Source organism: Temnothorax longispinosus, chromosome 1 (assembly GCF_030848805.1).
Source record: "Temnothorax longispinosus isolate EJ_2023e chromosome 1, Tlon_JGU_v1, whole genome shotgun sequence".
Taxonomy (NCBI): Eukaryota; Metazoa; Arthropoda; class Insecta; order Hymenoptera; family Formicidae; genus Temnothorax; species Temnothorax longispinosus.
In genome coordinates this window covers 18804449-18830069 of record NC_092358.1, presented here as the reverse complement: position 1 = coordinate 18830069, position 25621 = coordinate 18804449, and the positions used below count along the sequence as shown (strand labels likewise).

Genomic DNA, 25621 nt, shown 5'->3' with positions numbered 1-25621 from the left:
GAAAATCAAATCTGCCTTGCTGATAAACAGTAAGTGGTATGAAAATCCGATAGAAATTAGTTTCTCTGATTAATAATTTGATTTAGTTCCGAGTTAAATTTCCGGTAATTTTCTTTATTCTCTGTTCGATTTTTTGTGCAACTTTTTGTTAGATCGCTATAATCTGTATCAAACAATGAGATAAAAAATATATTAAATAAATTTAAAAAATTTTTTTAAAAAATTTTAGTCATTTAAGGTGATTCAGCTAGTATTATATGAGTCAATATAAGGCCTAAATTTTATTTAAAAAAAAACCATTTTTATGGATATATTCTAGACACTTGTATAAATACTGGTTTTATAATGTAACTTTTCATTCGATTATGTATCAATTTATCTACTGATAAATGTAAACAGTTCAAGATTTGACTTCAGTTGACATTCGTACAGGAGAAATGTCGCGACATTGCATCTCTTCACTGTAGGCAGCTATCATGTCAGTGCCATGTGTTTGAGTAAAGTTATGTATTGTGTTTATGTTGAAAAATAATGGAAGGTAACAAACAATTTCGATAACGGGAGATTTGCTTACAAAAGAATAGTGCTGTGGAAAGAAAACATTACACGGCGCGGCGTTGCCACATGTTCACGTCGCGTATAGCTGATTGAAAGGCTGATAAGAAACGCGATAATTCATCAACTTTTGATTGAATTTTTGGCCTTATTACACGTCAACGTCGTTTTGTCTTATACAACAAGTGCTAGAAAAATCAAATAATGTTATTTTCAGTTTTTTGAACTTGTTTTTTTACAGACAGTGAGTAAAATTCTCGAAAAATGTATGTTTTCGGTACAATTTCCCATAAAACCTATGTTAAGAAAAAAAATTGTCTAACTTTGAGATTTAATATCTCAAAAGATCTTCTCAAAATTGCAAATTTAAGCGTATTTAGGTTTTCTTTATAACATATTTTTAATTCGGATTTTTTTCTTTGACATGCTCTGATGGCCCAATCACCTTAAAAGCGTAAGCATAAGTGTAGCGATGGTAAACAATTTAAATTTTGCAATTTTTTTTCTTTGGTGCTCGTGCACGCGTGTACCTATACCGTATGTATCTTCTTCTACCACGTGATGAAACACAGTACCACATGGTGAAACACACTACATATAACGGAAAGTGAGATAAAAGATAAGGGAGACCGGAGCAAACTCGACACGATTTTTTCAAAAGCAATTTTCAACAATTAATTAAAATTTTCAAGCAAATTTAATGGTACACATTTAAAGAGTGTTATTCCTTTAGGTACAATATTGCTTAAGGAAGTTTTGCTGTACGTCGCTTAGTTTTGTCCCCAGGAAAGGAAAAGTGACGCAAAGACAAATTTTCAAATTGAAAAATGCCGGGGCAAATTCGACACTTTGTCTGATCGACACAATTTGATCTGAAACTTATTTTTTATTGTCTGAAAGTACAAAAATTCGGAATTAAGTAAAATAATCATTGAAAATAATGAGAACAAAAATTGTTAAACTTTCAATTATTTTCATCTAAACTCATGTCTGAAAAACAATTTACGCAAGTAAATTCGCGATTAGACACATTTGTCATGGGCCATATGGCTGCATGACAAGCATCGTTTGTCATTGGGAGCCGACGAAACGGCGTGGTGTCGACTTTGCCCCGAACGTCGTTTTTTACCTTTGTCACTCCAAAAACATATTTTTTTTATATATGAAACGCAACATGGTCTGAGTCTTCTAGTGATAGAAAAAAATGTAAAATAATTGTCCTCCCTACTTGACTTATCGGTCTGATTTACCTGCTGGATCAATAATAACGCGAGCATGTTTCATCGAAGATATTGCCTGTCATATTGTCAGTTTCACACATGCATATAAATATGACACAGACGTTGTCGATACAGAGACGCTAGCGATGTTGTCAACAATTTGTTTTTTAATGCAACGCTAACGAGAAATCTTCCTTGCTATAGCACTGAGAATGTCGGAAAAGGGAAAGGGATGACATTTTTCGAAGGCGATGATGATAATAATAACGACATGCGACATATCTTAATACGAATATTTACATTTCGGACTTTGCATCGCAATATCTCCGCTCGTAGAATCCGTACCATAGACAAAAAATAAGAACACTTTTATGATATATAATTTAAATCCAAACTATCGATTGAATCTACTTAGAACTTGATAGTCATTGATTTCTTGAAACACTTGTTAACTCGTTAAGACAATTCAAACTAAAGCTATGCTGATAAAGCATTGTTCTCAAGTTTTTTTACTGTATATTAATATGTGCTGCACATAATGTAGCATAACTAATAAAATTTATTTTTGCAGTAATTCACAAAATTGATGAAATCGTACCATTGTTGTGCATTTCTTTTATAAAATTTATATAAACTTATTTATAAACTTAAATATCTGTAACAAGATGTTATTATTTATATTTGTTTGTTTATATGTTATATTGATATTAAAAGATTATTTTTATTATATACTGTTTTCTTTGAATCAATTATTAAATTATTGTTATGTAGTATATTTGATTTCGTGAATTATTATATAGGGTAACTCCGGTATTTACGGTGCGTGGGACTTTACGCCGCAGATGTCAGAAAAAATAGAAAGAATGAACATACTTGCTCGCAATTATTCTGTTATGTGCCTTTATATGCCATATTAGTATTGTGTTGTAATTTCAGTTCTTTACTGTAAATATTAACAAAATTGTCGTGAGTTGAATCGATTTCTCACTGTAATAAGAAGCGATCTTGTGTTACGCCTGCGTAACACCTCTTATACACATTTTATAACTTATTATGACATTTTATTGCCTTATTTATAAACATTATTTGTAATTTTTTATAAGATGTATTTTACCCATAAATGTCATATAACCCACATCTTTGGGATATATGGCAAAAATGCAAGAATTTCTAAAATTTTTTTTTATTAAATACAAAAAATAAATATTTTATATTTCTATTTTTTTATAGTAGCAAACAGTATAAAATTTTTATTGGTATAATTTATTTGCCTTAAACACATAGTAAATATAGTACTCGATAAATTAAGTTTCCCTTAGCTGCGGCGTATATACCGGAGCAGTTACTCTATGGGAAATACGTATACATTATATATGTATGTTTTCTTATTTTTTAATATTTTTTTTGTAATTGTAAAAATATTGCTTAATTAATAAAACAAAAGAGTTCAGGAGATAAACGTTAAAAATGTTTGTAATTTTCTACAGATATTTATATAAATATATTTCTATTTTATATGTGCTAGGAATAGTATTATATCTTTTAATAAATATTAATTTGACATTTACTAGTTGCTTGATTATTGGCCCTTGTTTTTCCATTGTTGGTTTAAAATATTAATTTTTTTTCTTTCTTTTTCTCTCTTATGTATATTAAATTATACATTATACTGCAGATAATAAATTATTTTAAAGTAATTTTTTTATGTAATAACGCAATAAAAATTGTATATATATTAAAACAACAATAATTTCTTGATTTATATTAATTTTGTCAATATTTTTATCAATTTTATCATGATATTATTTAAGAAGATAAAGAATTGCCGATTATGCGATTTATACAGCGAAACCTTAAATTATTTACCGTACTATACGAGAGCTTGGGGGCTTTATTCACACGTTAAAGTCAATCGATATTTCGAGTACGCACTTCTCATCAGTGCACACAATTCAAAGAAAGGTGCTTGTTAAAGCGAAGCTTTAAGAGTCTATCGCTGTGTCATTATTTTCTAAATTATATGTGTCTCTGTGTATTAGAGATAAGTGTGTATGAAATATTTCACTCACAGCAAATATTATATCAACATACGTATGTTATAACAATCTTTGAAATTGACCTTTTAAATTATTGTACTTGAAATAATTAATTTTTAATTAGCAGTGTATTAAAAAAAAGGGACATTTAATGATACGGATTTCAAAAATTTATTTTACTGATTTTTCTCTCTTTCTTTCTCTCTTTTTCTTTCTTCTTGTTTTATAAAATATACTCTCTAAATCTGAATCAGTGAACAGTACTGCGAATCAGTGAATAGTCACTGATTCTCAGTGTAAAGTATGCCACTGATTCAGAAAAGTGACATACTTTACACTGATATCGGTGACTATTCACTGATTCAGATTTAGAGAGTATATTTTTAAAAGTATATTTCGCCAATTAATATCAGAAAAATATATAAAATATGTCTATATATGTTTGTTTTCTCTTGTATAATCTCGTACATACGTATAAGAAAAATAATAAAAAGACAAATTAAAACATAATTAAGGGTGTTCTAAAGAGTTAGTTAAAATGTAACGAAGTTGACAAAAATATAATATCATATTGGGTATTCTCTTTCAAAGTCCGGGGCTAAAACTCGATTCACAATTTAGATAAAAAGTTATCAATTTTTGAATATCCGTTTTACAATGGGTTTTACAGAGAAAAGTGTAAACATAAAAAAATATAACCAATATAATAATATTTTACATACAAGCAGATCCTCAACAAACAAAAATATAACAACAAAATTTAAAACAATTTATAAAAATTTTTTTTGAAAACTTTTTTTGAAAAAAATAGTAGTAACAGTTATTTACAGTCATCTAAATCTACGTTTTTTACATTCTATTAGATGTTCCGTAACTATTTATGTACATTTCTTTGTCTTTAGATCTCTAGAGAAATAATATCAGAGTTTTTAATATTTCCTGCATACTTTTACTTGGAACGGTACCTATAGAACATCCTTAAAACAATTTTTGCATCGTTTTTTTTGTAAAAAAATAAATATTAAAAAAATAAGAAAAAATTGCCCATGTATAATTATATATAAATATAATTATCGTAAAATATAAGTGTATATATATAAAATATTGTAGGAAAGACCGGGGGGCTAAATTGTCAGTTTTTTTTGGTGCTGATTTTTAACAACAAAATAAATAATTTTAGTTAAATGTGGTATACCACTGTAAAGAGTGAACCTTTAGCTACAAAATTTATATAGGAAATTTTTGTCTACGTCGCTTTGTTTAACCGGTATAAAGCAAAAACGACAACGGTGGAAAAATTGAAATCTCAAAAATGCCGGGGTTTAACCGTCACACTGCATTTTCAATACATATACGTACATCTAATCCTGAAAAATGATAGGATACATTTTAATAATTGTTTTTTAAGAGAAAAATATAAAAATTTATTTAAAATTTTTATGCAAAACATTATTAAAAAATAGTTACGAGGGTTCCTCTTTCCGCAGAAGTCACTCGCCCGACTTGTTTCACTCCTCGACGTCCGATGACTCTATTCGGTGTCTGAACGGTTGTAATTCCCGTCTTATCCATATTCCATATGCAGTGAGCCTGGAAATGTCCGGAAATGCCTTGGAAATGCACCCGGACTACTTACTGACGAATTAGCCCCAAACACAAGTTTCAGGTTTGATCGCCCACAAAATATTAGACATCAACAATAATAAAAAAACTACACTGGATTCGTGTTCAGCATGCATTACTCTTTATAATCACGTACCTCGAGATTTGAAGAGCAAATATTATTGCAGATATTACAAAATTTTCACGCGGAGAAAATGTAACTTTTACCTTCCGAAAACACGTTTGCTTTCGTAAAAATTATAACACAACAGGTAACCTGCTGAAACTCCGTTGGTTACATAGGTACCATAAGCAGCGTTTACAATGTTAATAGCGAGTTTGCACAATATACAGGTTCCGAGATATTTGATTTGACGGTTCAACCCCGTTGAACGTTTTAGCCCCGGTCTTCCCTATAAAACTAATCGCAATTTTATCTTTTGTAAAAAAAAACAATGCAAAAGTTATTTTTGTATTTATTTTTTAATTATACTTCTTATTACTTATTTTCTTACATGTATATGTACATACATATACAAACAGAGGTTATATAGGAAAAAAAAATATATATATATATATATATATATATGGACATATTTTATAATTATATATATATTATAATTATATGTATAATTATACATATACATATATGTATAATATATATATATATATATGTATGTGATAATTTCTTTTTCCCGGAATCGTATACAAGAATTATACCAAAATTATATATATAATGCAAAATAAAAATAAATATCGGTATATTGATTTAGGATACGTGCTTTATAAATGTGAAATTATATGTAAAGATCGATATTTTGAAATGAAAGTCTGTAGGAAGAGAGAAAATGCGCTCTTTCACCTTTAAAGCACAAAATGACATGCATTGCCGTTAACAATGCTCTCGTTACAAGATGTTGATACGTGAGAAATGGCATCGCTTATCAAAATAAAGTTGTATTGTCATGTATGTGAAGAAGAAAACATTAAATATAATTGATTCGAAGCTGAGAATTAAGTATATTATGTATTTATATATATGTATACACACACACACACACACACACACACACACACACGCACACACACATTTTGTACTCTTCCATTTGCCCAAATAATCCAGAATTTAAATTCAATCATGATGGTGTAATTTTCAAAACTATAGATCGATTAAAGTTTATTATATTTGTTTTATTGTGCTTATCACGTAATTAAAAGATACATTGACTAATATAAAAACAAAACAAACATAATTTTATTAACAATATATGTTATTATTTTGACATTTATATTTGCTGCATTATGCAATTTATAATATACGATTTCGTAACACGGAACACCTTTTCACAAGATTATTTTTGTATTGTATTGGTGTGTGGTGTGTGTACATAATATACGCAATCAAATCAAAGGAAATGTTGTTACACAGGATTAGATTTTGGTTTTCTATAATAATATCTATTATTTGAGTGAAGTTTACGTACAGTCCTTAACAAATCATGTGCCGTTACTTTCAAAGAAAACGCAGTCTTAACCAAAGCTAGAACGGCACAATTATATAATTAATCCTCCAGCTGTATATAGTTTTTTGGGACCTTGACAGTGCATACGTGGGTTTGTCGCGTCCGACATTATTTTTCCTACCTTAAAGTATTTTAAAAAATCTGAAAAAATTCAGAAAACATCTGTCAACATTGTAGTTGACAATTTTATAGTCATTTTGACAAACATCGTTTATTTAATATTTTATTTTTAATGAACTTTAAATAAGAATAAAAAAAAGAGATGGATTTCTTAAAAAATTTGTAATTTTTTTCTATGCAGTAATAAAAAAAAATTCTTTTAAGGTTTTTTACTTCAGAGGTAATTATTCAAGAAAAAAAATAGTGCAGATTGATATCTTTAAAAAAGTTGAATTATTCAGGGAGGTCAAAATAGTACTTTTTAGGTAGAAAAAATCGTTGATAAATACAAAATTAACGATAAAATTATACATAATATGGCATATATAACATTTTTGGTAATTATACAGTAATATGGACCACTCTCCGATGACCTTAACCTTGACATATGTTGTCAAAGTCATCCTCCTGAGTGACCTTCAGAAGGTTTTAGCCGTCGCTTGTTTTTTATTAAAAAGTTATTAACAAAAAAAGTTTCAAAATTATAGCAGTTATTTTAAGTATTGAGAGGTATAAACGACTAATATTACGTTTTTTTTTTAAGTAGAGAATATCTCGTTTTACGTGACAGTTGCTACTTTACCCAAACACAACATTTAAAGCAGTAAATTGTTGATAAATTGAACTCTTTTTGTTAAAGCAGAGATACTTTATTTCGCGAGAAAGTCGCTGCTTTATAAAACAAGTAAATTTTCTTCTGAAGTAGAGAATACTTTATTCGTTTATTCACTGCTTTAAATATTGTGTTTTGGTAAATTAAGTAGCGACTTTTACGCAAAACGAGGTATTCTCTGCTTAAAAAAAGACTATTTTTTGTGTCTAAAAAGTTTTAAGTATTGAGAGGCATAAACGACCAATATTACATCTCTTTTTTAAAGCAGAAAATACCTCGTTTTGCGTGAAAATCGCTACTTTACCAAAACACAACATTTTAAATAAAATTTTACATATTATTGTAAGACTTATAATATTTATACATACAATATCTTTTTTATATATAATGCAAAAAAGATATATAAAAAAAATATCGGATTATATATGTAGAATTTTCTCATGAAGTAATAGTAAGTAATTTAGCTTTTATAGTAAATTACATTATATTGCTAATAAAAGTATAATTTTTTGAGATTATATCCTTTTTTATAATATTTGTTGTTTAAATCTTATTTTTTCTTATATTTCGACGTCTTTATATTACTATTATTAAACGTAGATTTTTATTTTACGTTTCTTCTTTTTTAAGATCGTTAAGATTGTGCAAACTTATTTTTTCCATAGTGGGTGGTGTCTTGGGGCAGTAAATCGTGGTCACAGGACTCATCATTCCCGGCTTCCTCGTTACGCTTGCGCTATCAAAGGAATTGTACGCAGAGCGCGCGGCTATATAAAAGCAGCCACTTGTTGAGCGACACGCATTCTGCCGATCCGCTTCCGCCGCGGACATATCTTCGAGGACGAAAAGGGGAGCGAACATCCGACGGGTGACCACGACGGTATTTCTCATATTGTGCGACTCCAAGTCACAACTCCGGCTCAATTCGTCACGAGAGTGATTGACGTGGGACTCGCGATCAGGTCAGCCGATATCAAACTAAATTAACAAATTAGACAAACCAAATTAACGCTCGTCAAAGAGCGAACTAGTTTCGCGCTCTAGATATAAGTACAAGTTGATTATAACGCGTTTTCTGTCTCAGTATTTTATGTGTGAATATTATTACATATATTAAAAATATATTTTTACACGTGAAAGTAATATCATTTTATCCGAATCAAAAGTTCGGTGATATTATGATGAAAATGAATGTAGAAAAATGATTGCAGATTTTAAATACGGAATTCTAAGAGCTTGTATATGTTCATCTTTTAAATCTTAGATATGCTCATTTAGAAAACTACATTTACGTTTACAAAAGTACTAAAACTAAAAGTGTATCAAATTAAGTTGACTGCAAGCTAATCATTTTTATTGTTAATTTTATATAAAGTTATTACAGAATTATTTTTTTACAGTAAATGAGACCGTGTGTGATATACAATCAAATTAAGGAAAAACCGTTGAACATAACGGGAGGGAAATTAGGACTAAATCTCGGTTGTCTAATAACATTATTCGTGAATTTATGTACAACTCATCGCCCCTTAGTAAACCACGTGCCGTTACTTTTGGACTTGAAATAATCTTATTCAAAACTACATATTATTATGCAACCAAGATTTATTCCTGACTGTTGTGTACGCCAAAGTACGCTTAGGTACACAACGGAATTACGAAGATGGCACGCGCTACCTTTCCGCTTCGCCTGTCGAGATCGCGCTGTCTCGGGCGAGTTGGTATCCAAACTCAGAGTACGTTACTCCTCTACCTCCCAATACAGTACACTGACTATTTAACGGCTTTTCCTTAATTAATTTATTTTTTTAAATTTAATTAAGCATATCTGTTTTATTTATGTGTTGTATCTCTTTACTGTTACTTTTTTATGGACGATGATGGATTAGTAATTAATAATAAAAAAAAACAACTTTTAATCTTACCCGTTTTTTCTAATCATGTTTATTATTTAAATTGATTGAAAATGATAATAAAAACTTGTATTTACCAATGTTTATTTGCAATTACGTTTGACGGATTCAAATTTGTTGATAAATTCAATATTATATCGATGTATAGCGTGCATTGACACGAGCGGACAGCACTTTGAATACAAAGTTAAGTAAAATTGTTTCGTACACATTTCGTATTTTTGCTATAAATTTTTAATAAAGCATTTTAGAATCTATCTCTTTATATGATCTATCTCTTTATATAACATTTTTTTTATTTCTGCTTATAGAAAACATACTACCAAAGTTTGTACGAAAAAACTTGAGACACTTTATATAAAAGAAAATTGATTTATCATGATCTTTATGGAGATGATTTGGTTTTATCTGTGAATGTAGAATTGGATAATTAATTGCGGAATCCAAGAGTCTGTTTCGATTAAGATAAACAGTGTTAAATGCCGAATGGAAAAAACGCATTACACATATGAACAAGTTCATCAATTTAGCGAAATATTTTCGTCAGTTAAAACAGATGTCATCTATGTGTGTGTATTAGTTTAACACATAATATTACTTTTATTAACAATATTAATTGCTTAATTAAAACAGGAAAGTCTCAATTGTATTGAACTCTAATGTAATAATTGTTTTTAGCAATGCAATAAGTTGATGCTTGTAAAGACACACACACACACACACACACACTCTCTCTCTCTCTCTCTCTCTCTCTTTCTCGCTCTCGATCTCTTTCTCTTACAACAGCTCGAGCCATAGAAATTATAAGTTATATTTGCATATTTTTTGTTTGAGAATATTTGTAACATTTTTATATACCATTTATATGACATTTTTATAATTAAAATTGTATTACTGATATTTCGGGATTGATTCAAATTATATATTCAATAATTTTTAATAATGTATAGACATGACTAAACTAAACAGATTACAAAAATACCGACTTGAGTTTTTATATTATTATATAAAATTTATTATTATATATCAATAAAAAATATATTAATATCTTTATATATGTTTAATATTTTTATATTACAATTATTTTGATAAGACATTTTTGAGCAAATGTTTATAAAACATTTTTTTTTGTTTCTACCTGTATAACATATTTGCAAAGTTTGATCGTTTAACTTTGGAACACTATATGAATTTATGAAATATATTTGATGTAAACTCGATTTGATTTGAACATGCTTCGAATTACTCGATAATCGTCAGCGCGTTTTGATAGTACCGTTATCATGCCGCTATCAAATGCCTAACTCATATTTTCTTCGATTGAATCGCGAATCACTGATGGAGAATCCGCGGGCGGCCGACGGCGTCGCGGATAAATCTTTCTCAGCAAACCGCTTGGCAGCAGTGAAAGCTACGGGAAATTACAAAAGTCGGAAGCGGAAACAGAGGAAGGACGAGCTTTTAATATCGCCGGGCGTCATTCTGGCTTTAGATCGCTGCTGCTTGCGACCAGCTCGATTTTCCGTTCTGCGCTCATCTCGCGATTCTTTCCGCCTCTGATGCTAAGATCATTTTGTCGAAACTGTGATTTCGATCTATCGCCGAAATACAACTTTTTTTATAATGTTGTATAAAATTTCTCTATTAAAATTGTGCATTTATTTATTCATTATGGGAAGATACTAAAATTGTTCTGTATTTATGACATCAATAAATGTACAAAGATTTTAGTGATTACATAATATCATTGAAAAATTATGATAAAAATATATTCTTTCCTATTTTTGCCATTATTGTATTATATTCTATATAAAATAAAATTTGTATCGCATTGCGTTTCTATATTTAAAATTGATTACAATGTCACAAAGCCGAATACGTACTGTATTGTAATAGCAGATTTACACACGGTTATATGTTCAAATTGCGTTATAATGATTGGCTTCTCTTCTGATTAAATGTTATGGACAAAAATCTATCTATCAAAAATATTACTTTCTTTCTTAATTAATAATTAGTATGAGATCTATTACTTGATAAAAAATAGAATTCTTAAAAAAATAATTTACTTAAAATAATTACTGGATGTTAAAATCAGGTAATCTGATTTGATTGTAATAAACCGATAAAAAAATATTATCAAGTTGTGTATTAATGTGTATTGATGATAAAATTATTAATATTTTTATGTTATCGAGTTTATTCGATTTTATTGTATTATCAAAGCGCAAAAAAAATGTTTATATCAGTTTATATCGTTCTTTAAACTATTATTATTATTATTTAACATTATTTTTTGCTATACGTCATTCCGAGATGCAATTAATATTATTTTATTAATTAAGGCTAAAGTTCGGTATCACCAAACGAAAATCTTAACGGTCCCCGGATTGCCTGCACTATAAGAAGCTCGACTTATGTGACGCCAACGCGCGATCGATAATGAATCCATAGAAATTAGCGACAAACTCGCATCGCGAATTTTTGTATTAGGTCAACATCGTTCGTTGTGTTGTAATCGCGCTTCAGCAGTGCCTATGTAAAAACCTCGTTGCGAATAAATTCCGCGGATGTATATCGAGTAATTTGAAAAGTGGTTGTGTAATTTTGCATCTAGATTTCTGCAACTTTGCAACATTAATTTGTGCTAAATCGAAGAGCGAGTTTAGATCAGTGTATAGTAATTCTCGTGACTTGACAAGGAATCATCACATGGTATTGATAAAGTACGATCAATAAACAAACATAAAGGAATTATTGCAACCATTATAAATCATAATTTTGAAATATAGATTATTATTAGATTATTATTTTTATTATTATATAAAAATCTTGCAGTTACATGTCATTTTCTTTAAACTAAAGCAACGTATAGTTTAAAAAAAAGAACGCATCTGACATTTAGCGGTTTTTGTGGGAAGTGGAGTCTTTTGTTTGCGCACCACTCGATTACTGATGTCAATCAATTGCAACAATAAGGATTCTTTTCTTTAAGCATTTCTCTTAGGAAGGCAAAGAAAATGATTTTTTAATATAACATTATTGTACGCAATATTAAATATATGTTTTAAAAATGTGTATGTGAAAGAAAACTATTAATAATTAATAATTAATAATTGTATTTTCTTATACCATCTGTTACAGATAAAATGAATTTGGAGGATTACCGCAAACATGGTAAGCGAATGTGTAGACACATAAACATAAAAAAAAAAATTAAATAAAATTTGTACAATTTATAATTATTCGAAATTACACATCAGCGATTATTCCTATTCCATAACGTTATATAAGAAAAATTTAAATTGTATAATATGAATTTTATATGAATTTTATAAAATAAAAGTCGATATAATAATATTTATGAAAGTCTTGAAACTAAAAGATTTGATTAACGTATTACAAAATATATCAATCTGAATCAAATTGACACATTAGAATCCATTGCGTTCAAGTCACGGCAATGATTGTACGTCCCTTGAAACAGCATCAATAAATAGAGATCACTGATCGAATTGGTAAAGGCTTTATAGGTGCGATATTGTTTCCAATGCGCGACATCGTTTACAGTCTAAATCTCCAGCTTTGATACTACGACTACGGCTTTGAAACTCGCTTTTCTTCTACGATTTCATTTCTAGGCGATTATTCTGTCTATTCGTCTTGGTAAATTAGGTAAATTAGGATTGACAATGTGTGTCGCTCTATATTGCAATACAGGTTTATTCACTTATTCATAATTGTGACCAGTAACAGTAAATAAAATAAATTTGTTTTTCTTTCTTCTGGATGTTTGTAAAGCATTTTGATAGAGAATCAATTGTTGAATGAACAATTTTAGAAAACTATGTATTTTCTTATTTGCCAGAATGCAGTCTCTGTATGGGACATCATGTGACAGAAAGAGTGATTACGTTTTCCAAACAAAAGAATTCACATGTATGAAGTAGGGGGAGTTCTAATCTTTGAAAAAGATGTGAATTGTGTCTTTTCTTTAGTACAGAAAAGCTCCTTGATTCTTAAAGCATCTTTTGTTTCTGTTTAATGGCTTTTAGTTGCAGATAAATGTGTTAAATTTTGAACGAAGAGGATTCGCAAACTTATTTTCTATAGTTTACCTAATATTACGATTCTACATCCTAGTTTAACAACACTTTTTTAATTCTTTGTTTTGTTAGCATTTTCTGATTTATAACATTTTTATAATAAATATATCGATATATAGGTATTAAATTAAGAACAGTATTTTAAAAATGCTAAAAGTTTAAAATAATTTTTTAAAATAAAATTAATTATTATAATTTTGCAATAATCATTTTATAGTTATTAATATAATTTTTTCAAATTATTATGCTGTAATAATTTGAATAATTGATAAGTTTACGTTTATTTATTATTGTGATAACATTGGTAGTCTATATGTTGTAATAATCAATTTTTATAAATTGTTATTTTTGTAAATATGTAAAAAATTAAACAATAATAAATGAATCTGGACCGATATAAATCTCAATTAAGTAAAGAGAAGTGTCATTTTCGGTCGGGCTGAATCTTAGTAGCAATATTAATAATATTTTTGTGTAAATTTTGTATACTCAGCAATAACTGCTGATTATTTGAAACGCAGTTCTCCGTTGAAACAGTAAATCTACAGTAGGTCCAAGCCAAATTCGAATTTTTGACTTGAGTAATATTTTTTGCAATAGATTCTTTACAGTTTAAAAAGGATGGTTATTAACAACCAAAAGTTAAGTCAATTAATCGATCTAAGTATGTAGATTTACTGTTCCAACGGAGAATTACGTTTTAAGATCGACAAATAATTATAAATAATTGGTGCGCAGTTTGCCAAGTTGAAAAAAGTATGCGAAGTTTACACAAAAATATTACTAATAAGCTGCAAAAATCCAGCCCGACCGAACACTTCTCTCTTATTACTTATTTTAATTGTAAAAAGTTAATCAGCAATTTGTAAATTAAGATGCAGCATAATTTGTAAGAGAACAGATCTGTAGTAGTATGCTCGTTAGATATTGCACATATAATGGTCTAGAATAAGCATAAATATTTGAAAATTGCACAGGAAAGGAAATGGTGGATTACATCGCCGATTATCTAGGAGACATCCGTTCTCGGCGAGTATACCCAGCGGTCTCGCCGGGATACTTGAGAAATGTCCTGCCGGCGTCGGCCCCCGTGGACGGTGAGCCCTGGGAGGACATATTCGCCGACGTTGAGAAATGCATTATGCCGGGTGTGACGCATTGGCAGAGTCCGCACATGCACGCCTACTTTCCGGCCCTGAATTCACCTGCCAGTCTGCTGGGCGACATGCTGGCCGACGCAGTAAACTGTCTGGGTTTCACGTGGGTAAGTTATACTTTTACCTATTTTTCTTTAATAGCTAGTATTTGATTTTTTTAAACATATTTCATATTTAATAGTGTCTTTCGTTGTTCTGCAAATAATAAATTAAGAGTTTCCGATAAATATCATCAACAGCTTGTCAAAATTTTCAATTAAAATACAACATTTTTTATATAGTGTCTTATAATAATTTATAATAAATACCCACATTATAATTCATGGAACATATGGTTCTTATAATTTAAAATTTATTTTATATACACATTATATACATTATTACAATGCGTTTCAATTATTTAATTAATTATGAGGATTATGTATAACTTAATATTAAAACAATCTTTATTTTTTAATCTTTAAAAATCATAATCAATCGTCTTAATGCGATAATTGTCTTAATACGATTTTAAATTTAACATGTATATTTCTATAGGCTTCCAGTCCAGCGTGTACCGAGCTAGAAACGATCGTTATGAATTGGTTAGGCAAAATGATCGGTCTACCCGAGGATTTCCTGCATCGACCGGGCGGTTCCGGCGGCGGTGGCGTCATACAAACGACGGCGTCTGAAGCCACACTCGTGTGTTTGCTCGCAGCCAGAACCAGAGCTATCAGGGACGTGCAGGAGAATGATCCTGATTGTTTGGCGACAGAGATCAATTCGCGACTAGTTGCATACTGCTCGGATCAGGTTCGTAGCCGTTGTTTTCTGTTGAAAGTAAGAAGCTTGCAAACGTATCTACACGATAAAGTAAGAGTGCAAATTCTTATAATGTTTTATTTAGAAGTATATGTACGACCGCTGGGAGCAATCGCAAAAGTACCGAGCAGAAATAATAAATGCTAATAGAAGTGAAAACCTTAAATACTGCGCGTATTGCGGCGAATAAAAATTTCAAGCTTTTAGCGTTCCTTTGAGAGCTTTTTAAAATACACTGAAGCGCATTACATGGATGAACAGAGATGTATACTATCCGCATTGAAAAATAAGTTTCTCCTGGAGTTTTTTTTTCAAGCCATTTCATTGTGTAGACACGTTTTAATAAATATAAAAATAAATAGAAAGCGTTTGATTTTGTGATTTACTAAAAAATAAATTTATATTATAAATACAACTATTGAAATTTTAATGTTAAAAATGTTAGATCAAAGATATTGATTGCCAGCATTTCAAAAAACAATAGAATTTCGAAGAATAATAGAATAATTTCAGAATCTGATTTATAGGATATTATTTTTCGAAGTCTACATCTTTAAATTAACATCTCTAAAATATTAATAGTTATATTAGTTTATTAAAATCTGAGGAATAATAAATAAAATATTTTTTAATAGTTTTTATAATTTAAAGATTTTTATAAATTTTCTGTGTTGTTATATTTTTATTGGCTCGACAGGCACATTCGAGTGTGGAGAAAGCTGGACTCATAGGACTAGTTCGAATGCGGTATATTGAGTCTGACAGTGAATTAAGCATGAGAGGAGATGCTTTACTTGAAGCATTAACGCGCGATCGGGCTGAAGGTCTGCTTCCTTTCTTCGTAAGTTAATATTGTTTCTCTCAAATACAATCTGGATATTTTAGAATATATTTTGACTCACTTTTGAGTCTATCTTTTCTTATTGTTAGATACATTTAATACATCGTCAGATTCTTAATTTTTATTAAGTAATTTCTTTTGCTCATAATTTTCAAATTATTGGAATTTTTATGTATTATATCATTATTATGTATTTTATTATTTTTCTATAAAGAATGATTCTGTTGATATATTTTTTTCTAAACTTTATTATTTATTTTATCATATTATTTTTTGCCTAGAATTTGTTATATTTAGCTTTTATATAGTATAAGTCATAACAAATTGTAATATAGCAGTTTTAATAACAATATAGAACGAACAACGAAATCCGCGTCTATTAACGTTGTGGCAACAAGAGCTAGTAGTCTAAGTATACGTATGGATGGACCAGTGCGCCAATTATAGATATATTCCCTGCAAGTAGTAACAGACGCACGGATTCGGCGAGCAAAGCCGGATCGACGTCGCGCTAGTTGGTCCCATAGGAGCCTCGTAGTCTGATTTGAGTCTTTGTTCGCAATGAAAAATATTTATAATCGAGACTTTTCGCGATGTAATAATATTCCCCGGATTTATTTTGCCAATTATACATTTTCTATGATGATAATATATAGATATTGCACGATTAAAAGTCAATTTCTTTGGCATCGATTTAATTTGCTAATATATGTCATAACGTAAATGTTTCTTAAATTAAATTCTATCTTTAAAAAGAGACAAAGAAGCATGACAATATGTGTAAGATTAATGAGAGAAATTAAATCTGAAACGAATTGGGTTACTGTTAAATATAGATTAAATGTAATTTTTATTATAATATGTTCCTATACAGCTTTGTACATCATTTCTATGGTATTAAATCTGTACTTTTATAATATTGAATGTTGTTTAGCGTTATAAAAAATATATTTAAAATTTGCATTTTTTGAGAAACTTTTTGAGAAATTTTTTAAATTTTAGAATAAATTTAATTTATCTTTTCTTTATCTCTGTCTCTAGCTATTTTTTCTGTTTCTGTATATAACATAAAAAACTAAAAATTTTTAATTTATTAATTATTTAAAAAATTTTTTCTTTATTCAATACATATAAAACAACTCTGTTATCTATATAGGTGTGTGCAACCTTAGGCACCACTGGTGCGTGTTCCTTTGATAATCTCAAGGAAATCGGACCGATATGTGAGTATCGAATTTACTTGAAATATATACTAATATACCTTGAATGTAAATTTTAAAACAATTTCTTCGTCAGATTCTTGGATTATGTTCCGAAATGTTATGACAGTTTGCGAATATTTTATGTTATTACAGGCCAACAAAATGGTTTATGGTTACACGTCGATGCGGCTTATGCTGGTAGCGCTTTCATATGTCCGGAATTTCGCGGATGGCTTCAGGGAGTGGAGTTTACTGATTCCATCGCATTCAATCCAAGCAAATGGCTCATGGTCCACTTTGATTGTACAGCCATGTGGTATGAGCAAAGTTATTATTAAAATTCTTTTTATAAGTTAATAGTTTTAAGAAAAAGTTAATAGTTTTTCGATTTATAACAGTAATAGTTTGAATAATTGTGTAATAAATAAATATAAATTTGATTAGAATAAATCAATTTATGTAACTCGCAAGAAAAATCAATACTCACTAGCTTGCAATTTTTATAAAATTTGTTATAAATTGCACGTGATTTTAATTTTAAGAAAGTAAGCCACGTGCCTTGCAAGATTATCTATCGTGCCCCAATTTTCGTTTTATTAGTTGGATTGCAAAGGTACGGTCATCTTTTTCCATTCCTTCCGCAATTTCCTTTCGAGGCCGTCCCAACGATTGAACGCGCGCAGTTCACAATCTTTCGGAATATTATTTCAATTGTGTTTAAAGTCGATAGTACGAAGTAACATGATTTATAATATTTTTTTAATATTTTATGTTATGATCTATTTAGAGTATATTCTCTTTTATTTATGCATTATTTAGTTAAAATTAAAAAGCAAGACTCGTGTAAAGCATATACCTTATTTGAGTAAATAAAAACTACAATAGTGATCAAATTCGGAATGCAAAATATGATTGCAAAATAATAATTATATCTGATAAGCGCGTTTAAAAAATCTACATATATAATGGAAAATCTATAATTACTATTGTTGCAAAAATAACTATATTTAGTAAACCTCTCTCAAAAGATTATTCATGTTTTCGTGAATAACATGTATTAAAAATTCAAAATTTTTAACTGAGACTAATAAAAAACTCTAGAAAATATAAGCAAATAACTATCGTATAAAAAAATCTAAAAGAAAGGCTATATATATCTGAAAGATCCTATGTATATCGAACGTAATAAATACGCATAAATGATCAAAGTAGAGATCAGATTAGATAAGAAACCAATAAATTTTTTTGGTATATATTTGTTTTAGGGTAAAGAACAGTCAAGCTCTACACAGAACTTTTAATGTCGATCCACTATATTTGAAGCACGAAAATTCAGGTAATTTTATAATTTAATAGGTTTTTTGATAATTAATCATTAAAGAGTTTGTTATTTTTATGTAAAATTGTATCATTAGCGAACGTTAATTAATTATAATATTAGTTAGGTCCCATTAGATATTTTCAAAGATTTTTAAGATTTCTTCATTTTATAAAATTTATCTACATAAAGACTACATATAATTTTAACATATCTAATCTCTGTAAATAAAATAAAATCTCTGTAATAATATAAAATTTTCAAGTTATAAAAGTATAAAACATTTTTTTATAATAATGTAAAACTTTTCTTTTAACAGGTCTTGCGATCGATTATATGGTAAGTAATAAATACATTTTGTAATATCATGTTTTATAATAGATTGTAAAAGAATTTATCCAAAGCAAAAAAATTATACATATATATTTTTTTGGTTATATAAATATAAATTTTTTTAGTGTTACTATTATACATTTTAAAATAGGAAAATATGTAGATTTAGTAGTAATATATTTTGTTTTAATGTTAATTTCAGCATTGGCAGATTCCTCTATCCAAAAGATTTCGTGCTCTAAAACTGTGGTTTGTTATCAGGAATTATGGAATTACTGGTTTGCAGAAACATATACGAGAGGTACATAATAATATCAATTAAATACGCATATATTTTGTCAAAAAGTGAAATCTGTTTGAAACATATAAGAAAAGAAATATTATAAATTTGACTAGAGTTTTTTTTATTTGTAGATTAAACGTGTAATGTGTAAAAGTCCATAATTTATATTCATAGGGCGTGAGGCTAGCACAGAAGTTCGAAGCTCTGGTTTTGGCAGATGCTCGCTTCGAAATTCCTGCACCGAGACATCTCGGCATGGTAGTTTTTCGTCTTCGTGGCGAGAATACCTTGACAGAACGTTTGCTAAAGAAGCTGAATTCGCGGGGCCGACTGCATTGCGTGCCAGCCGCCTTGCACGGAAAATACGTTATTAGATTTACAGTTACCTCAACAAAGTATGTCTCTGTATTTATTTTTTAATATTTATATAATTATATTAAAAACTCAAAATTAAAGTAATTTAATTTTTTCAAACTGTGCTAAATTTTCTATTCTGTGAATAGAAGAGATCGGGCAAGAAGACTTTTTTAAATATATTTGTATCTCTTCAATCATTCTAATGCACTTACTGATTTTATGAAATAAAACTTGGTATTTTCAGCACGACGAATGAAGATATTCTAAAGGATTGGGCAGAAATACGAAGTACCGCTAGTGAAATCTTGGATGCTACCCAATTACCACGAGCTAGAGTTCCTCTCGCAGGTAATAACAAACCGGATCTAAGACAGCTTCAGTCAGTTTAATGGACAATAGCGATCTATAATGACAAAAATAGCATTATGTTATTTTTATACAAAAACAATTAGTTTCGCATTAAGTTAAAGATAAAATGCATATAAATGATAACTTATTGTATTATAGAAAATATGTATACGTCTGAAAAATGTTGCATCTTATTGTTTATATATGTTTCATACATTGTAAAAAATATGATAAATTTAAATTATTTACACAAGTAGAAATAAAATATATATTTTTTATTCCATGAAAAAATATATGTGTATGATAAATTAAAATCACATGAGGATGCGATTTCAATTTATTATATTTTGTGATATATGAAATATATATAATAAAATATACATATGTGCGGTAGAGTACAAAACCTTCTACATACATGTATATTTATATTTGACTTATAACACAAAATATTGTTGCTATTTATATGCACTAATAATTATTTCTTTTATTAATTAATAGGACACAATATTAATTATGTAATATATACATAAATAAAAAATTAATTTAATTAAATTTAATTTTTTAGTTAAATTAGTTAAATAAATAATTTTATTACACAATAATTTTTTTTTGTTATTACTATGAACACATGATTGCTCGTTTATTCCATATACATATTACACTTTTCAAAGGTGATGAGTTACATATCTTCTTCGAGTTCCGACACTGTTTAACGCACGAATTAAACTTGAAATATATTGACTTCTTATTCTCATTAATTTATCATATTTAATATTGCTGTGAGAAATATGTAATTAATTTTGATAATTTTTCAGATACGCGACAGAAGAATGAGAATTTCGGATCGAGCTTACTATTAGCCAATTCGCCAATGTCTCCGAAAATTGTAAATGGAAGTTTTGCCGCAATATATGACACGGCTGACGTATTTGAAGAATGCATGAAAGCTTTTGGGAAAATTCATCTTGAGGCGAGAGATAGTCCAGGTACTAACGTATATTACATGATTTTAATATTATATCTAACACTATACATTTAGCGTTTATTTGAAGAATAATTATTACCTTATTTTAATTTAAAAAAAGTATTTATATCAATTTATTTATTTATTATTATTACTGTTGTTTGGTTAAAAAAAATTATGCGATTTTAATAAATTAAGGACAAATTGTAAACGATTTACAGGCAATTGACCACAATTAATTGGCTAACATTTTAAAATTATTAATCAATTTGTTACATTACATAGCTAATTATTATAATTATATACGTAAAGAGTTTCTGGACTTTAATTAATTTCCGAAATACTCTATTAAAATATTATACACTATAATAGTTACAGAACAGTCTATAAAAGCTAATATATATTTCATGTTAATTTCAGCCATACGTCGTCGCATTCGCGGAATATTAATGTCGGGCAAGCAATTTTCGTTGGATTCTCGCATGGATCTCGTTCAGGTATGTTTAAACCAACCGCTAATTTTTATTTTTGTATATTTTGATGCCTTTGGTTTACACGGAACATACAATATAATTATATCTAATAATTCAATAATATTGTCTCTTAGGGGTACGTTTGCAGCCGTCCACTCTCGGATTCGCCTTCCGAGTTACCATTAATGAAAGAAGATGAAGATGCCGGATTATGTGAATTTGATGTTGATACACCGGATGAATCTGACAACGGTGCGTTTTTCATTACTTTAAATAACAAAAGAAAGATACACTACAAGATTTATTATTATGTTTCTTACAGGTAAATCAATTGTTTATAAAAATTGGGAGGACTCCGATAGTTCCGAAACAATTAAGAGGGAATCATCCGTTTCGAAGAGTGGCTCGAGTTACATAGTGGCGAATGGTTCATTTGTTAACGTCGGTGCTGACGATAACGGCGACAACACGGTGACTATTGCTTCGGCCAACGTAGGCTTTCCTAGAAGTGAAACTATAGCTGCTTTTGGACATCGACCTTACACAGGCGATTTGGAGCCTGTTCGAGTTGCCAGAAAGAAGTCACTGAAGAGAAATGAGGAAGACAATGACAAAAAGGAGTTCTGCAGAAAATGTGGTCACTATTCCAAACGTCAGTAATTAGTTCAAAAGTATTACGTATTCTTCATACGTTGAACAACGTACGCACTCGAAGCCATTTAGTGTTTAAAATAATCTTAATTCTGTCAAATTAAAATTGTTTTTGCGATATGTCATTAACGTGTTCAGTCAAATGTTATTTTAGACTAGCAAATATATAGTTAAAAAATTTTTTTAATCAAAAAGACGTGGAATATTACATTGTAGAAGATTGATTCTGCTTTTTTTTTATAAATAAGTACATATATCTATATATATTATTTGTCAAGTTTATTTAATAAATACATTAAGTTAATTATTAATTAATGTATTTATTTTTAATTAAAAATACAATTTGTTTTTTATTTATTAAAATAACTACCTTTATTTACAAACTATTGACAAATTATTGACTTTATATTAATAGCTTATAAAAATAAAAAAAGTGGTACAAGATTGGCAGATAATAATTAATAATCGCATTATTTTTAATATTTATGTAGTTTATGTTGGTAGTTAAAAGAATATTGTAGTAATTGTTAAAACGAAGGTGTAGAGTGCAATATTTTGTACGCGATAAACGTATGAAATTAAATAAATGCACAATATGACAAAATGCTTAATGCTGTGTTTTACTCGCACTATACGTATAATTTATTTCTGCCTTGTTCTAAAAAATCTTAAAAATATATTCAAATCTATATAAATATTATACATTATCATACATATGTTACATCCTCTGGACTTCACAGTTCTTTTTTATCGTGGAGATCTATATATAATGTCGCCACAAGTTTTTATATAGAAATAAATTGTGCGAAACCGAATATATGGACTTCATCTATGAATATTTGAGATACTCTTCGACGATATACAGAAAATGCTAAGAGTTGACAATCCCAATTTTTCTTTAAGATTATAAATGTTATTTTAAAGAAATGTCAGATTTTAGCAGTGCATGCCTAACTTGGAAACTATAAAACTCAAGAACCTGTGATCTATTTAGAACAAAAAATTGCGAGAGATTTTTTATTAAGAAATAGATAAACAAGTGAATATATAGATTCTGATTAAAGATCGTATAACTCTGCTGTCAAATAATAACGAGTGTTAAAGATTGTTACCCGATATAACACATATACAAAACATGTGTAGCTAAAAAAAAATATATTTTAGATCCGCTGCCAGACATCAGAAGATCATAAAATTGTAAAATAATTCTTTATTTTTAACCCGGAAATAGTCATCTAGTTCTTTTTACAATTACCCGGGGTATTTTTTACACTCTAATTAAAAATTATTATTTATTAACTATATGCATATTGTATATTATTAATTGTTCTATAATTTATTTAAAATTAATATTTAAGTAATTATAGTAGAAATTAGGATAAAAGTTCTGCCATAAAACCGTTATTTTTCTCGAGATATCATCAAGTTAGTCGCACAATTTTGCTTTTGTTTATTTTTATTATAATTATCGTTTAGATTCAGACTTATGTTCCACTCTTATTCTGACGATTTATATATTTATTCTTTTTCCAACTCAATTTATTTCCTCTTTCTGATTTTTCTCCTTTACTTTTAACCGGTTCACTGACTCATTTGGTGGATTCGTTTTCTTTCTTTTATTCTCTCTTAACAAGTTCATTAATGCATTCGGTAGATTCTCTTTCTCTCTTTCATTTTCCTTTAGCGAGTTTATTGATACACTCACTATGATAGATTATGTCTTACTTTCTCTTATTCTCTCCTTTCTCATTCTCTTTCTTACTCTTTTCTCGTTATTTTATCTCTTTTTACTATTCTTCTTGTTTCCTCCTTTTTTCTTATACCTAATTTATAGATAATAATATTTCATATTTTCTTTCCACTTCATCTCTGTAGCAAATAAAATCTAAATAATCCATTCGATATCTATAGTTATAATGAAAGCTCGGATCCGGGTCCTAACTGCATGCGAGCGGTGTGCCGTAAAACACTATCAGAATCGACAGGACAGACGGGCGCATGAGCGAGCGCGTATAAATTTTTAGACCAAGCTTGGAAGGAGTACCAAATAATATAAATAAATCATGTTCTAGTGTTGTTCCTTTTTTTCCTTCTTTCCTCTCTAATAAGCTATAAGGTCCTCCACCCAAATCTGATCTTCCCTTCTCTCACTTCTTCAGCTCAGTAGAAGAGGGCTGTTTCTTTATTCACTGCCAGTACTGAAAATCTATAGTTACGTGACGCAAACTATATATTTTCAGCACTGCCAGTAAAAAACCCCTACATCACGAAATATTGCAGCAACTTGCAGCAACATTGCAGCAATATTGCAATATTGCTGCAATGTTGCTGCAAGTTGCTGCAATATTTCGTGCTGTAGGGGAAGGAACACGGGGAAGGTAGAATAACCTTCAGTCTTATTTCGTCTTCATATCGCACATATTACATATATGTACCTGTACCAATTTTAGTTTCATTTTACATGAATAAAATATTCGTGAATAACCAGACTGGATTTTAACGTTTTAAATTAGAATCCTTTCTCCTGAATATCCTGTCCGATGACCTCTATATCGATGTAACATTAGCGTGTTAAAAATAATATATTACACACAGATACACATATGCATTCTTACTTTGTTATCTTTAGATTATCAATCTCATTTATATTATTTAATTAATAAAAATATATATATATATATTATTACTAAAAGTTATCTAAAAAATATATATTCAGGATTCTCTCTTATTTGATATCTATTTCTTTTTTTTAACTCATTTCTCGCTTACGTCAGATCGCACGAGATCCGCTTCCTGGTTATAAGAATTAAATTTTCATGATTTAAACGTTGATATACATTGTTCTCAGGAACGTGGACTTATATTTGGAACTTTCAGTACGCTTTCAGCTCAAGTACATTCGATTTATGGCAACTGCTTTAGTTTAGAACATTAATGAAGCCCTGCGGGGTTCTTTTGTGCCTTTACTTAAACCTTTGAAATTCTCACGAAATATAAAATCGTGGAGCTTGGACGTAATACGTATAGTATATATGTTAAAAATATACCACTTTCTGTGCAAACATTTGTAATGGAAAATGAACAACTGATATTTTCACAAAGAAACAAATAAATAAAAACATTAAATTCTAACAGACTAAAGATGGTAAAATATCTACAGAAA

The 25621-nt window shown here is 29.0% G+C and overlaps 1 protein-coding gene across 2 annotated transcripts; it reads left to right on the top strand.

The window, feature by feature from the left end:
* The first annotated feature begins 8477 nt into the window (after positions 1-8477).
* Positions 8478-23273, top strand: Hdc (histidine decarboxylase). 2 transcript variants are annotated; one of them, XM_071779740.1, is made up of 16 exons: positions 8478-8670; positions 12766-12798; positions 14705-14991; positions 15422-15679; positions 16386-16529; positions 17686-17752; positions 17885-18047; positions 18997-19067; positions 19369-19388; positions 19585-19683; positions 19840-20060; positions 20267-20370; positions 21186-21356; positions 21755-21831; positions 21942-22059; positions 22130-23273. In XM_071779740.1, exons 2-16 carry the CDS (start codon positions 12771-12773, stop codon positions 22465-22467), a joined length of 2166 nt encoding a protein of 721 aa, XP_071635841.1. In that variant the 5' UTR covers positions 8478-8670; positions 12766-12770; the 3' UTR covers positions 22468-23273. The 2 variants fall into 2 exon arrangements, with proteins under 2 accessions (XP_071635841.1, XP_071635850.1); XM_071779749.1 differs by lacking the exon at positions 8478-8670 and adding an exon at positions 12105-12347.
* Positions 23274-25621: the final 2348 nt, after the last annotated feature.

What these genes read in the sequence shown, in the direction of transcription:
- Hdc (XM_071779740.1), top strand. Translation starts at nt 12,771, where the DNA reads ATGAATTTGGAGGATTACCGCAAACATG. An exon ending in TGCAGAAACATATACGAGAG is followed by an intron (nt 19,684 to 19,839) that starts GTACATAATAAT and finishes TTATATTCATAG; the next exon opens with GGCGTGAGGCTAGCACAGAA. An exon ending in AGCTAGAGTTCCTCTCGCAG is followed by an intron (nt 20,371 to 21,185) that starts GTAATAACAAAC and finishes ATAATTTTTCAG; the next exon opens with ATACGCGACAGAAGAATGAG.